We start from the raw sequence: 13,748 nt of genomic DNA, 5'->3' as shown, positions 1-13,748 counted from the left end.
CACTTTCCCGAGACACTAGTTTGACAGCTTGCCCCTTGCAGTCTTGCCACTATACACAAGAATCTGCACTGCTGGAACCAACCTAGACAGACCAACTTCCCACGCTGGACTCACTCTCCAGAAGGAAGTCCCAGTGACTAAGACCTACACCAAGTTCTTCCTTGTGTTCCACTCCATGTTCTGATTGTCAGTCTGCTTTGCTTGTCTGATTGTAACGGTTCTGTGGGAGGATCTTTAAATCTGCAAAAACAATTCCCTGAAACAAACTGACGAACAAATTAGGAACTTGACTACTAATATCTGAAATGGCTGGTAGATGTTACTGGAGGGTGGCTGCATTTCTGGCACCATACCAAAAAAAAGTAGAATGAGGAAAAGGTGGGGAGGAGCTTACCAGGCATCAAATGATAACCCAAATTCTTTTCTTTTCCTCAGCTGAAGATGCAGTTGGATGAAGATGGAAAGACTGGGGAATGACTGGGAATAGAATTACACAGCAGGCCTGAGGTAAGCTAAAGAACTGCTGAACTTGTAGAGAGGAATGCAAAAGGATTTGCACTACTTGGTAACGTATGAAAAAAAATTGGAATGTAACGGTTTGCCCCAGTAGCTGAAAGAGAAACTAAAGGATGCATTGAACCTGTTGTAGCAGAAAATGTATAGCAAAAATGTATAGGAATATTTATATGATATAATGTATAGGAATACAAATGTTAAGGAATACAAAAAGTAAATTGTAATCTCTAAGCAGCAAAGGCCCTGTAAATGATGTTCTGGGTGCCTAAAGTGGGTTCAAAGGGTACACATTTCCAGCAGGCCTTGAGATGCCTTTTCAGAATTCTAAATCAGACTTGGGTTAAACATAAAGCCTGCACTATTGCAGTCTGATGCAGCATGTCTCTGGCAAACTACTTGTTTGCTAGTGAAACAAATTACAATATTTTCTTTGTGAGCTCTGTTGACCTTCAACCTAGTAAGAAGATAAAATGTTAAAAAGCACAGAAATAGACAAGAGCATTTTTTACAAGTGGAACCTTCATAATAGCAAGACTATGTCTGTGTGACAGGAGGACTTGGGTTGTTTGCTGTTTGTTTTGGGGATTTAAGAGGGTAATGAACAAAGCGACTGCAGGAGACACAGATATGCAGCTTTTTTGTTGTCCCAACAATCTAGGGGAATTGAATCCACTGGAGCGCCTGGACTTCATTCTTATAATCCTTTCATTAACCCTTGCATTCAATGAACCCTCAATTTTCCACTGGATGTGAATTGCATTTTGCTTGTGTCTGCATCCACACTTTTCTTTCAATTTATTGTTGTGTAGGTTCTTTGTAGTTTTTCTTTCCTTTCAGATACACCTTTTTATTATCAGGCCATGTCCAGTTTTTCCAAGGTTGACAGCATTACTATTAAGAAATGCAGAGTAAAGTGATATTATTCAAGTGACCACGCTGAGTCTTTCCTCTTTTCCTGATGGTCTCCCATAACTTCTCTGACTTGTGATTTTTGTGTGCTTATTTTATACACACATTTTGCAATTCTTTACTCAGAAGCTAGGGGGTTAATTATTTTGTATTATATACATATTGTACAGGCTGAGAGGAAAGCCAAAGATCAGCAATGTTACTCTTGGGTAGACACATTTACCGGTATCAAACACTCCTCATTCTAAAAAGGTGTTGCTATGCACCTGCTGTTTTAATTCGTACTACCTTATTAAAATCAAAACAAAGTGTCAGTTCTGGAAACAGCTAGACCCAGGGAAGACAATGACTATGTTCCAGTCAATGCCAAAACAGTCTGCTGGGACCAAATCCCTTCCTGTGAGGCACTGAAATGGACTCTTTCTGCCCATATTTACTCAGAGAGAACTTTGTGTAAATTGGTAGTGCTTCAAATGTCCTGTCTGCCAATAGGAGAATCATACATTTTGTTACCTGTAAGGTGGGGGGATACAGTTCACTGACTGGACACTTTACAGAGCGAAAAGGAATTATTCCAGGAGGTACACACAGCACCTGTTTTAATTTCATGTTGCAGTGCTGCTGATATCCTGTTCTGTGTCCCAGAATATGAGATAGCAATATATATTACTTCAGCTTGGAAAAGATGAAAAAGAAAACATTGCTTATCAATAAACATAGACCAAACTGTTCCTCAAAAATCAGGTGACCTGAAACTTTGTTGTAGCAACTCTAAGTCTTTGGAAAAAAAGTGTGCATTAATTTTCATAATTTGAACAGCATGTAAATAGAGATTTTTGAAGGTTTAAGATGGACAAATATTTTTCAAGTACAAGTCCATCAGATGCTTAATTGCAATGAAGAAAAAAGAATGAAATATAAATGTCAAAGTACATACAGAAGAATACTCCAGGAATATCTGCAACTATTTAAAGAAGGAACTGAAGAGATCAGACCTGCTTTCCAAGTCTAGAAATTCTTTAGTACACAGATGGTCTAGAATTCAGTGGGAACAAAAGTATCACATCATAAGTCAGTTGTTTAACATACTCTGTGTTTATATAAACTATGGGTAGACATAGCATTACTGTAATGTCATGGTTGAGAAATCAGGCACTCAGAGGTCAGAAAATGCAGCACAGGTCAACCCACAATCATAATTCTTCCTTTTTTTTGCTTGTGCATGAAAATATGAGATTGGATGTCCCACTGACTTATGTCAGGGCCCTGAGTGCACTAACAGGACATGATGGCCTTGACCAGACTGAGCTGGGGCCTCCACCTCACCCATGGCCTCAGGGGCTTCATTTAAGCTCAGCCTTTGGCTTTCAGTCCCTGCTTGAGCTATGCTATAGGTGTGCTTGGTATCTGGATTTCTGATTAGCCCTTGCTGCTACTCCTGAACCTTCCCTGCTCTGTTGCTGTGGGACAGGGCCCTATCTGGTGAGGCTTCTGCTGTGCTGGCTAGTGTCATGTTTGGCTTCTTATGCAGGTACCATCCCTCACTGTACCCTGACGACTTGTGCTTTATGTTACCGTTAATGCTTCTAAAGAGTGAGAGTGTGACTTTCCTGCAAAGTCCTACCTTCCCCAGAAAGACTTGAAGGCTAAGCCTGGATTCAGACTTTGCAGGTATGGTTCACCAGTAAAGGGACGAAAAGCAATTATTAAAATAACTACTGCAATAGGATGATAATGTAATGATACTGATGAATTGTACGTTTAAAAAACATCTTTAAGAAAGTGTAATTTTTCAAAATCTTGAAGAATATTTAAGAGTTAAAATTTGTATAAGATCTTACAAAAACATTTTTACTGGCTTCCCAAAATTTGGCTTTCTCTTTAATATTTGTTTTCAAGAATTTCTAGCCTTCAGTTATGAAACCTGAAATTCTTTTTAGCAAAAAGACAAATTAATAATTTGGTGATTATAAACTTGTGTCAGAAACATGCAAGCGCTCCATCTCTGCTATTATTTTTTTTTCTAAGTCCAGCAGTTTAATAGAAAAGTGTTTTAAAAGACAGGAGGTAAAAATTTTGGCATCTTTGAATTCAGTGGCTCCTGGTGATTTCAGGTGGGCAAGACCTTACCCAATAGCTAAAAAAAAAAGATCATTCTGCCAAATGAAATGTTTCCAGAGGAGGAAGGGGGGGAAAAAAAGTAGGAGATGTCTCCTGGCAAGAATTACAATGCACAAGAGAACCTAACTGACAGAAGAGATACTGCTCAGAAACATTCTCATGGACAAAATATGTGCTTACTTTGCACAGCCAAGGAAACTTCAAGTATTTGAGAAAGAGGGGGGAGTAGGGGTAAAGCCTTAACCTGTTATGTGTTAGTGAGGTATAGCTAGAAAGTAACAATCAGTGGCTCTGGGATCAGCAGCGTGAAAGCTCAGGTCAGTACCTAAGCAGTCTTTACTCTGTTAAAGTTCATTTGCCAGTTCCAAGATGAAATTGTAAAGACTTTGTCAGAGTTGGAAAAATCTGAAATCAAAAAGAGACTGAGGGGAAGAAAAAAAAAAGCATCAAAAGAAAAAAATAATGGTCTTTTGAAGTTTTATATTTTAGGAAAGGGCTGGATTTGTGCCTTTAAAGCAAACCTTCCTGACACTACAAATCCAAAAAACTCACTGTGGCCAAAAGCCACGTTGCATGTACTTATATTTGAGAGGAAGGGGGAGGGAGATCAGTTCATAAGCAGGAAATGGCTTCCAGGTGTCTTCTCTACGCCGGCACACAACTTGATCAGTACAATCCAGTGATGCCAGGCTCAATACTCCTAGCTATATTGCCCTTTCTCAGGGATTTAGTCTATCTGTGCATTATCACTGCCCTTCTCCTCATGACAAAGCGTAACTCTGGCACTGGAGCTGTGCTTGAACTGCTTGCAGGCTACAGGTGACTGACAAAGTTACAGGTAGGCTTTCACCATCGAGTATGAGCATGTGGAAATAAGTGGGGTACAAATACATATGGCTACGTCTGTATATGCACTCATACCCTTGTGCATAGAAGTTGAAAACACATCTATTTCTGGAGCTGGACAACAAAATCAGGCACTCTCCTTCTTGTGTTGTAGAAGGAAGGAAGTAATTGTATGTGGCACTCTTTCCCTCTCAGCACTCTGTACAGCTTGTGAAGGTGGAGAAAAAGATCTGTTTCATTTATTCTATTCCAATGTCTCATCTGTCCATTGCCTCCCCACCCCCTTCTCTAGTAGAAGAAATACTTTCTTGTTGGATATTATGCTTTCATTGTGCAGATATTGTAAAAAGAGTTTTCTGAAACCTCATTCCAGCTTGTTAGTTAAGAATGTAACAAAAAGTAATGAGTTTATATATCTGACACAGAAGAAGTTAGTTTTAAGGTGTACTCTTTAACATTTTGTTTTGACCTTTTCCTCGTGGAAAAGTTTGATTTTGTAGTATTAAACAGGCAGAAAAGTGCTGCTCTCCATTCTACAACGTTATTTACATTAGTATGAGACTATGTTATGATGCAGTAAAATATCCTTTTATTTGAAGTCGTAGTCCGTGTTGGCTAACTTTTCTGTCTTTCAGTTAACCAGAATCAATTAAATATTAATCACAGACCATGACATGGGGGGGAGGGGAAGGGGGGAAGAATCCAAAAAAAAAGTTTGTTTTTTTTTTTTTATTGAATATAAGGCGCTTCCAACCAGAGAGCATTTATTTGGCTGCAGAAGCAATGAATAGCTGCATTCTCAGTGCTGATGAAAGCTTCTCCATTGTTGTCTCAAGAGATATTGTTTTCACTGTGTTCTCTAGAGGATCATTCTAAACAAAATCCTTACAGTCTGCATTCAAGTATAAAAGTTTTAGTGACTATTTTATTTTTAAAGTTGGATGAAAGTATTGCAGTTCCTTAGCTTGGAAAAGGATATAGAGAATGATAGCTCAAAGACATTCTCATGGACAAAACGTGTCCATGACACAACAGCAGCTTCCCAGCATAAAAGAAGGATTAATAGAGCAGCAAGAAGTTAAACTTTTTTTTTTTGAATATTTGCATGTTAAAAAAAAAAGTCTGAGAAAAAAGTAATCTGAATAACAGGAATTGGCAACATATTTTCATGTCATTGCAAAAAGCATTATACCAGCCAGCACCCTTCCTACTCAGACAATGTCTGTAAGTTGTGGAATGTCAAACGTAACAAGCCTGTATTGTGCAATTTATTAACATTTAATGTGGCAGATCTGTAAGGAGTCAATCAACAAATTTCTCTTATGTCATTGTGTTTCCTGACAGTAACAAACATGCTGATGCTACAATGCTCCTACATCATGTTCTGTGTCTTTGTATGCCAGCACTGTATATTCAGTTGCTGTTGATTTTATGAAGCTCTGAGACATTTCCACATGGGAGCAGGGTCACATTTCTGTTTTTATTGTTTCACTATAGCTTTTAGTACTGTAACTTACGGTCTTTACTTCTCAGTTCATGAGACACCCTGAGAAGCTTGAAGCTGTAGCCTACCAATTCTGTTGTCAAAACAGGAAAATCGGCTGACAAGAGTTATCTCTCTGAGTATCTAGTTACATTACCCACTTTTTGTCCAACTGTTTAGCCTCTTCCCAGATCTGACTGTTTCAAAATTAACCATACTACTCCTGCACCATATGTTCAGATGCCCCAAGGGAGAACAGAGTTGTTTTTCAATTGGCTCACTGTCTTTTAATGAGGCAGGGGACTTGTGACCTCTGTGCGTGGTGGCTGATAAATGGTAAGATGTACCCACACATACTCGCAGAAAACCTGCAAACACAAATAAATTGTGGATAATCTCTAGCATCTACTAGGGAAAAGCAATCTTGTGTGCAAACACTTAATCAAAAAGCTAATGCCTAATAGTATGTGATTTTAAACTGCCCATGCACAAGTCTGTCAACATTTATTTCCAGGTTCTCTGATCCTCTTTATTAGTTTCCTGTCTTGCTTTCATTTTAACCAAGTCACAGAAAGTTGTTGTTTTTGTATATTTGTTTTTAACCTTTTGTTAATAAATAACCATTTTTCCTCTTCAAATCTGTTCGAATTTCTTAAGAATTTGAAAAGGTTAAAAATGTTGTTCATGCTACTGAAGGAAAAACGTGTGCTTAAACAAAAAGTGTTATGTAACTTATATAGAACAATATCACATGCTAGACCATTATGTTAGGATCTGATCAGATAAATGAGCTTTGCCTTCATTAAAAGCTCTAATCTTGATTATAGTCAGGGCAGCCTTTAAATGACAACTCCAGAGTTTTCCTCTAAAGGATCTTTTATGTTCTGGTCTGGAATTTTTCAAATAACTAAGAGGTTTTGTTTTGTTTTGTTTAGCTTTTTTGGGGGGGAAACAAAAGCAAAATTTTCTTCCTGACCATTTTTTTAAAATAATGGGGTGATCATGGAAAAACTTCCCCTTGGCTCTCAGCTGCGAGTTATAAATACCCACCAGCCAAATCCTAGTCTGCATTTATTTCTATTTTCTTTTTCCAAGATCTCCTTTCTGGAGATGTGTTTGAGCCTTAGATCTCTTGCCTGTATTGTTACAGAACTGATGAAAGTCTGAGATCTCAATCAAAGGCTTAACAAAACAATAATCCTCTATTGCCCTAATTCTTCTCAGAAACATCTCTCTCTGACAAGAACAGTCCTTAAGCTTTTACATCTTTTTCTGCTTAAAATTACTTTCCTAATTAGAAAGAATTGTTTCCTTACCAAGTCTTTGTGCCTGAAGAGCACTGTATTTATTGGAAAGCATGTCTCAGCTCTTTAGCCTCCCTCTCCCCCAATATTGTGACAGTGATAACACTTCACATCCCTCAAAAATTCCAACTTCCTTTTTTAATACGCAGAAGAATTCAGTAACATTCTTTACAATCAGCCTAATTCCATTTGTAGCAATAATCAGAAAGAGGAAGAATCACACAGATTTCATGCTTAAGGTAGTCACTTTCAAGGAAAACATATGTAAAAATAATTATCTTTTTCAGATATATACACTTTATAGACCTCTATACTTTGACACTTTAGGACATTATTTAATGGGAATTAGAATCAGAATGTCTGCACACAGTATAGGTAGAATTAGTTGAGTATTACACATTAAGTAGGGAACGTAAAACAGATTGCCATACCAGAGGATTTGTTTACTTTTTTCCAGCTCAGCAGCTGTTCATCCTTACAGGTGATGAGGCCCCATTTCAAGAAGTTGCTTGTGCAGGAATAGTACTAGTAGCTTCAAGTGTCTAAGTAATCCTGCACATCCTGAGTTGGACACAAGCTCAGATGCCAGCCTGACTAGGCTTCAGTCATAATAAATTTACCTGCCAGCAAATTTTACTATGCTAACTGACATCGACTACACCCATGGAAGAAGCTCCTGACAAGCTGCAACAAGATTTAGGAAGGTTCTGAAAAACTTAGTCATAGGGCATAAATAAATCATTGTGTGCTATTAAAGAAGATGAATTTGAGTCTAGCTCAATACCAAATAATTCACACTGAATGAGATGACTCCATTAACTGGTGCAGATTTGAATAGCATCTGAATGAAATTTGTTAGTGCCTTTACAATGAAGTCTGCAATGTGAAGATGTGATGATGGCCATGGTTTATATGACTAAGTGGTTGTTATACCAACCTAGCCAGCAGGCATGACTGCACCTGATTTAACTGCCTTTCTTCAGAAGTGAACAGAAACAGCTGTTCAAACAGCTGAAGGTCTTTTCCTATCCCTGTGACTACCATTGCTTTAATCTGAGAAGAGTGGTTGAAGCTGGAGTAATGATATCTTCTGCACTTACCAGTAACCCAGCGTAGAGATGCTATCAGTGACATGTGACAGGGTCTTCAATTCATCTCCACTGGAAATGGACCGTTTTTCCTCATTCAAATTCCTATCTCAGTAAGGATACTGCAATCACAGGAAAAGTCCAGAAGTTAAGAGTGATTAAAGACAAAATGGAGAGGCTTTCATGCAACAGATGTGTGAAACCTGGTGCTACTGAGCTGAGACTGTAAGTAACAAAGATCATGAGGTTGCGTAAAGCAATGAATAGCATTATAAATATATTAGCATTGTCCTACTGAAAAAGAAGACAGCATATAGTAAAAAAGGATTGGATAAAAAAAATAAAGTTTTACAAGATACCTCTTTCACTCATCTGGGTAACTAAATGCAACAGTATATTAATCTAGTGAGATTAAAATATAGCAAAATAATTAAATGAATTACAATATCTTCTTATATTTGCTTGGCCAAATATCTTTCTCTCAAGAAAAAAATGTTGATTATTAGTTGGGAATATAAAGAAAGTCTTTATGTACTCTGGGCATGCATTGTATTTTTAATTTGAGGGAAGACAAATGTTCTGGGAAGTAATCTCTTTATTCTGAGATTAATTACTCTTTATAGTGAGGTAGTCCTAAGATTGCTTCTGAAAACCTCTGAATGTGTGGATTTACGTTTTTGGAATTCTAAGTTTTGTTTTTGTGACAGATGCTACTTACACCTTTCTTTTGACACCAGAAGATGAATGTAGAATAAGCTATTTCTATTTGCTTTGCTATTGCTCACAGTTCTACATAGAAGTTTTATATTTCTGACTAAAATAAAGTTTTGTATACATCATTAATGGTGAACACCATTGTCTGTGCTCTAAGATATTTTAAATGAAGGGTTACCCTGTAACAGCTTATATAGTTTGGTAGGTATGCTATTGGAATACAACAAAGTGAAGGAAGGTTTCTTTTTTCTCAAAGTCTCAGTCTGCTAGAGGCCATTTGTTGTTCTAATGAAGATAGCAGATTGAGAAGAGAAACTTGTGCATCTGGGCAAGTGATAAGATCAGAACAGAGAAGTGCTGAACTGACCTGAAACCTAACAAAATCTACGAAACGGATCTGATCTTTCTGAAGAGCCAGTGCAGACCAGCAGAAATGACAGAGTAGAGAGGCCATGGAGAAAACTCCAAGTGCAAAGTGATTGCATCAGCAGCAGTCATGGCAATGGGAAAACTCTCTGGATTGACAACAAATAAGCTGATCAGGGAAAATAAACTCAACAGCTTTACAGGTCCATATGAAAACTTGGAGGAAGCTGAAATGCACAGCAAAGCCAGCTGGCTGTTCCTGAGGGTGGGCCCACTGCCAGACAGCTGTGACAGGAGGGAGCCAGCCCCAGTAGCCACCCCTAGATGACCTGGGCTACCCTGGGATTGACTGATATTCTTTATTGGTAAGGGAGAAGTTGAATACACTTTGTGCAAATAGCCGCGGACTCTGTTATTCATTATCTAAAGATATTTAGACAGTCAGTGTCCCACAGTCTATTGTTTGTATTCCAAAACAATCAATAGTAGAAAAACCTCTCTGTAAGAGCACAAGAAGAGGTGTAATTCATTTTTTTCCTCCTCGAGAAAAGTTGGAAGGGGAACTCTGAGCAAGAGCTTTGAGACAGCTTACCAAAAAGAATCTTAGATCCTCTTTGCTGCTAATTTAGAAATTGAGGTTTTGAGCCTCTGCTGTGATGACTTTTTTTTTTAATTTTATAATGTGATTGATTGTTTATTTTCTAAATAAATAATGCCTCCTTTAATACTCTAGTTTCACATATGTAAAACTGTATGCCTGGATCTGGCTGGTCGTAATTTAAGGACATGTTTTAAAGGCAGGCTAACATTCTGATCACAAAAGAAAGCTGTCAGAGGCACTGCATGAAAAGTACAGGTTAGAAAATTTGCAAAAGTAGATATTTGTCTTTCTTCAAAGATTAGGGATATCTCTTTAGTGAAGTGTTAGAAGACACACAAATGTGTAGACACTGCCAGGTGCCCCTGCTGTTTCAACAACACTAAAGAAATATTTTCATTGTACTCTGAAAGAGAAACATCACTGACCCCCCTACCACTCTTACATTTTATTATGGGTTGTTAAAAAAACAAGCAAGTGTAAGATATATATGTTAGGATGCCATATGACCTCACATTCATGGATTTCAGAAAGGAAAAGATAAGTGTTTCTACATATTCTTTTTTCATCCTAGTGAAAAGAGTGAAACTCATTTTCAGTATCCAGAGTGTCTACACCTGGGGCCTAGATGAAGGGAAGTAGGTAAATAGTTCCAAGTAATTAATGTAATGGCCACAGAAGGAAAGAGGAGTTTCTTCATTTTAAATGTTTGCCTCCATGCCTTGCCCAAAGCAAAACAAGCTATCTGTCTTCTGGTTTGCATTCTCCCAGTGAAAGGTTCCATTTGTCTTATTGTCATTCCAACGTATGCATCATTTACAGCTTTCACTGCTTAAAATATGTAAGTACTGTACAATGCAAGATCTTTGTCTGAGCTTTTAATTTTTTCTAGGGCGATGGGTCTTGAGTTCCATATGTTTCTGACATTCAAGTCCTTTAATGTGAGTTGTAGAGATGTGAAAATCTCCAAAATACATTTATGAACTCTCTCCTACAGTTAGAAATGTATGCCAACCTTTTCTCACAAATATTTTATCTAGTAGCTTAGTGATTAGAAGATAAGTGATTAGAAGAAGTCTGGTTCAAGTCTTGACTCTTACTTGAGGCCATTAGATTTGCGTTTCTAACTTCCTATTTTGAGAAACCCAGTATATGGGATGTTTAGGTGATAGCCTTCTAGCTTCTCCTACAGAAGTGAAAACATTGCCCATTAGAAATACTGCAATGGAAAGAGAATTAAGCATGACTATTTAACTTAATAGTACACTCATCAAAGCTGGGGGAAGCCTAGACATCTGTTTCTTCAAATTAGTACTTAGCACTAAATCCTGAGGAAGGTAAGCCCTGTAAGACAAACTCCTTGTCTTCAGTCCATTTTTGTGTTCCCTGCAGTTGCATGACTTGTATCAGGAGTATTTTCCAACACAGGACCTCAGACAATGTCATTTCCTCTATAGAGGAGACTTACCTGATGTATGGGGTAGTTAATATTGCCAGCTCTCACAAAGACAGAATTTCATTTGACTATTCACATGGCAATCCTGTAGTTACAGTCCTAGATAACATAAAGTCCCATTTGTATGATGTAATACACAAACATGTTAAGGAACATGCCCTAACCCGCAAGTTGATAGAGTGATGAATTTGATGTGGAAACTGGATTGCAACAGGCCAAGATCTCGTTAGAAGCCAGCAAACATTTGTTAGGCTTGGTTTGCATTTGAAAGGTTTCCTAATGTAGTAATCTTGGCAAAGTGTCCCCAAAGTAGATGCTGCTGAAGTTATTCAAAAAAGCTTAGAGGGATTCCCTAGACAAAACAAGCTGCACTGACTTGTGTGCTCTAAACAGAGCTTGTAGTAGAGCCTTTTTTTTTTTTTAATAAAATAAAAAAATGCAAAGAGTAAAAGCCTTTGTGACACTATAACTATAACAAATATCTTCTGCAGACCTGGTCTCAAATGAGTGACCACCTGTAAAAGTTTAATTAGCTAAGGCCATATCTAAGAGTACCTTCTCAGGATAGGTATACAAATCCAATATAAGAAGGGAAGTAATTGTTGTTAGGAAAAAAATAGATTAGGAACACTGTGTTTCTGCAGCGTATGTTTCATCTCCTCCAAGCATAATTGCCTATACAAGAGAAAGAGTAGTTTAGCTGTTCTAAGTGTACGTTAACAGTATAGTCCTTTTTTTTGAAACAGTCATGTCAGTCAAAGATCACACCTCATCACCTACATGACTGATAGGGCAGTGCTGGCAGAAGCCTGCAACCTAGTCATGGTCTCACAGAAAAGGTCCAGACCTCAGAAATATTAACTTAACTCTAAAGCTGGCTTAATGCAATTCTTATTATTGAAGTCACATTCTTATCTTTCCATGTTTGCAGGCTCTACCCTCTCTGGAAAGAGGTAACATTTCTCAAGTGTATAGAATTAACTAAATAATTTGTTGGCTGTAATGAGGGGAACTTAGAATTCTATATTGAAATGTAAACATATATATGTGTATGTATATATATATATACAAAGGGTTGAAGAAAAAAACAGCAGGACAAACTTTAATTCAGTCTGTTGCATCTAGGATATTTTTCCCTGGTAATTCGGTTAAAGGGGTATAAAAAACATATCTTGGAAGAATGGTGGAGCAATCAACCAAACTACGAAGTAAATCCACCAACCAAAGTAAAATAAAGTGAAGTTCTTCCCAACAGAATTCCAGATAGCACAATGTGGGAGCATCAACTTCACTTAACTAAAGAAGTTTTGTGAATATTTAAATGACTTTTTTGGAACTTTAAGTTCTTATCCAGGTTTGAATGGCCTTGCAACTAAAAATACACTCTATTTAGTATTTCTTTCAACTTGTTTAAGACAGCATCAATGGTTTTCTCAGAAGATACTATCATTGTTTGACAAAAACATACTTGCAAAAATAAACTAACTCCAGAAAAATTGCCAGGGATGTATTTGGATACAGATGTGGACAGTGACTCTTGCCCACATACAAAATAAAACAGACTAGCAGTGTAACAATTTTCTTTGCTAAATGTAAGCATCTTAACATTGATAAACTTTGAAGACAGAGAAACTGATTGCAGTATATTACTAACATCACTAGTACTTTAAGAGCACCCTCTACAGTCACAAAATGCTATTTAACCAGGAAAAAACTTACCCCAACAGTAAACAGTATTAACTGAAAACTGGAGTATTGGTTTAGTTTCTCAGCACAGCATCAAATCTTTATGAACAGATCTTTATGAGTGTTTGAAGCCCCGGTAAAGACAAGCAGACTTTGCAATGAGTGTCAAAGGTAGATTCTATTTCATCACTAAAGCCTCTGTATTTGAGGATTTGAGGATACCTTAAATGTTCTGGGCTGACTCACAATTAGGCTGTGAAGTTCTTCTCTAGACGACGGATGATTGTGGGATCTGAAATGGAAACACAGGTTGGTATTTGTTATTTCAAAAGAAAGCAAGAAATAAACCACAGTAAGGGCCAAGAAGAATTAATTTCCCCGAGTCTGTTTCATTTGCTTTTTCCTGGTTTTAGTTCACAGAACACTTTTTGTAAGAGTTGTACAAAACAAGTAATTATTTCAGACCACAATCAAAACTGAAAAAATAATAATAGAAAAAAATCTCCATAAAATGCTTATACAAATGTACATTCTACTGTACAAATACTTACGTCTTGCTTTATTTGGAGGTTTGATTAACAATTCTCATAAAGCACATTACAAATCCTCCCTGGAAGTACAAATTGAGGAGAGAGAGGCTAGTGTGCCTCTAAGATTTTCA

General features: G+C 37.4%; 1 protein-coding gene and 1 long non-coding RNA gene across 15 annotated transcripts in view; one reads left to right on the top strand and one right to left on the bottom strand.

Moving 5' to 3' along the window:
- LOC310905204 overlaps nt 1–13,748 on the bottom strand; it is a 40,005-nt gene that overhangs the window by 18,457 nt on the left and 7,800 nt on the right. For 4 of the 5 annotated variants that reach the window (XR_014588853.1, XR_014588854.1, XR_014588855.1 and 1 more), the window contains exons 3-4: nt 13,310–13,379; nt 8,280–8,389 (exon numbers count right to left, since the gene is read on the bottom strand). This is a non-coding gene — a long non-coding RNA (uncharacterized lncRNA). Of the gene's footprint in view, nt 1–1,420; nt 6,244–8,279; nt 8,390–13,309; nt 13,380–13,748 lie in introns of those variants that run through there. The other variant, XR_014588857.1, reaches the window with a different exon arrangement.
- The window catches only part of CGNL1 (cingulin like 1), a 67,265-nt gene continuing 61,813 nt past the window's right edge, over nt 8,297–13,748 (top strand). For 5 of the 10 annotated variants that reach the window (XR_014588843.1, XM_083851088.1, XM_083851083.1 and 2 more), the window contains exon 1: nt 8,297–8,492. Coding sequence is in view for 4 of the 10 variants with exons in the window: in XM_083851088.1 (XP_083707214.1) it covers nt 8,437–8,492 (56 nt within the window). In the remaining 6 variants the exon portion in view is untranslated. The remainder of the gene's footprint in view (nt 8,493–13,748) is intronic. The other 5 variants (XM_083851094.1, XM_083851092.1, XM_083851089.1 and 2 more) reach the window with 2 other exon arrangements.

This window comes from Anser anser, assembly GCF_964211835.1.
Source record: "Anser anser genome assembly, chromosome: 10".
In the NCBI taxonomy this organism is placed as follows: domain Eukaryota; kingdom Metazoa; phylum Chordata; class Aves; order Anseriformes; family Anatidae; genus Anser; species Anser anser.
This window is presented reverse-complemented; position numbering and strand designations above follow the sequence as displayed.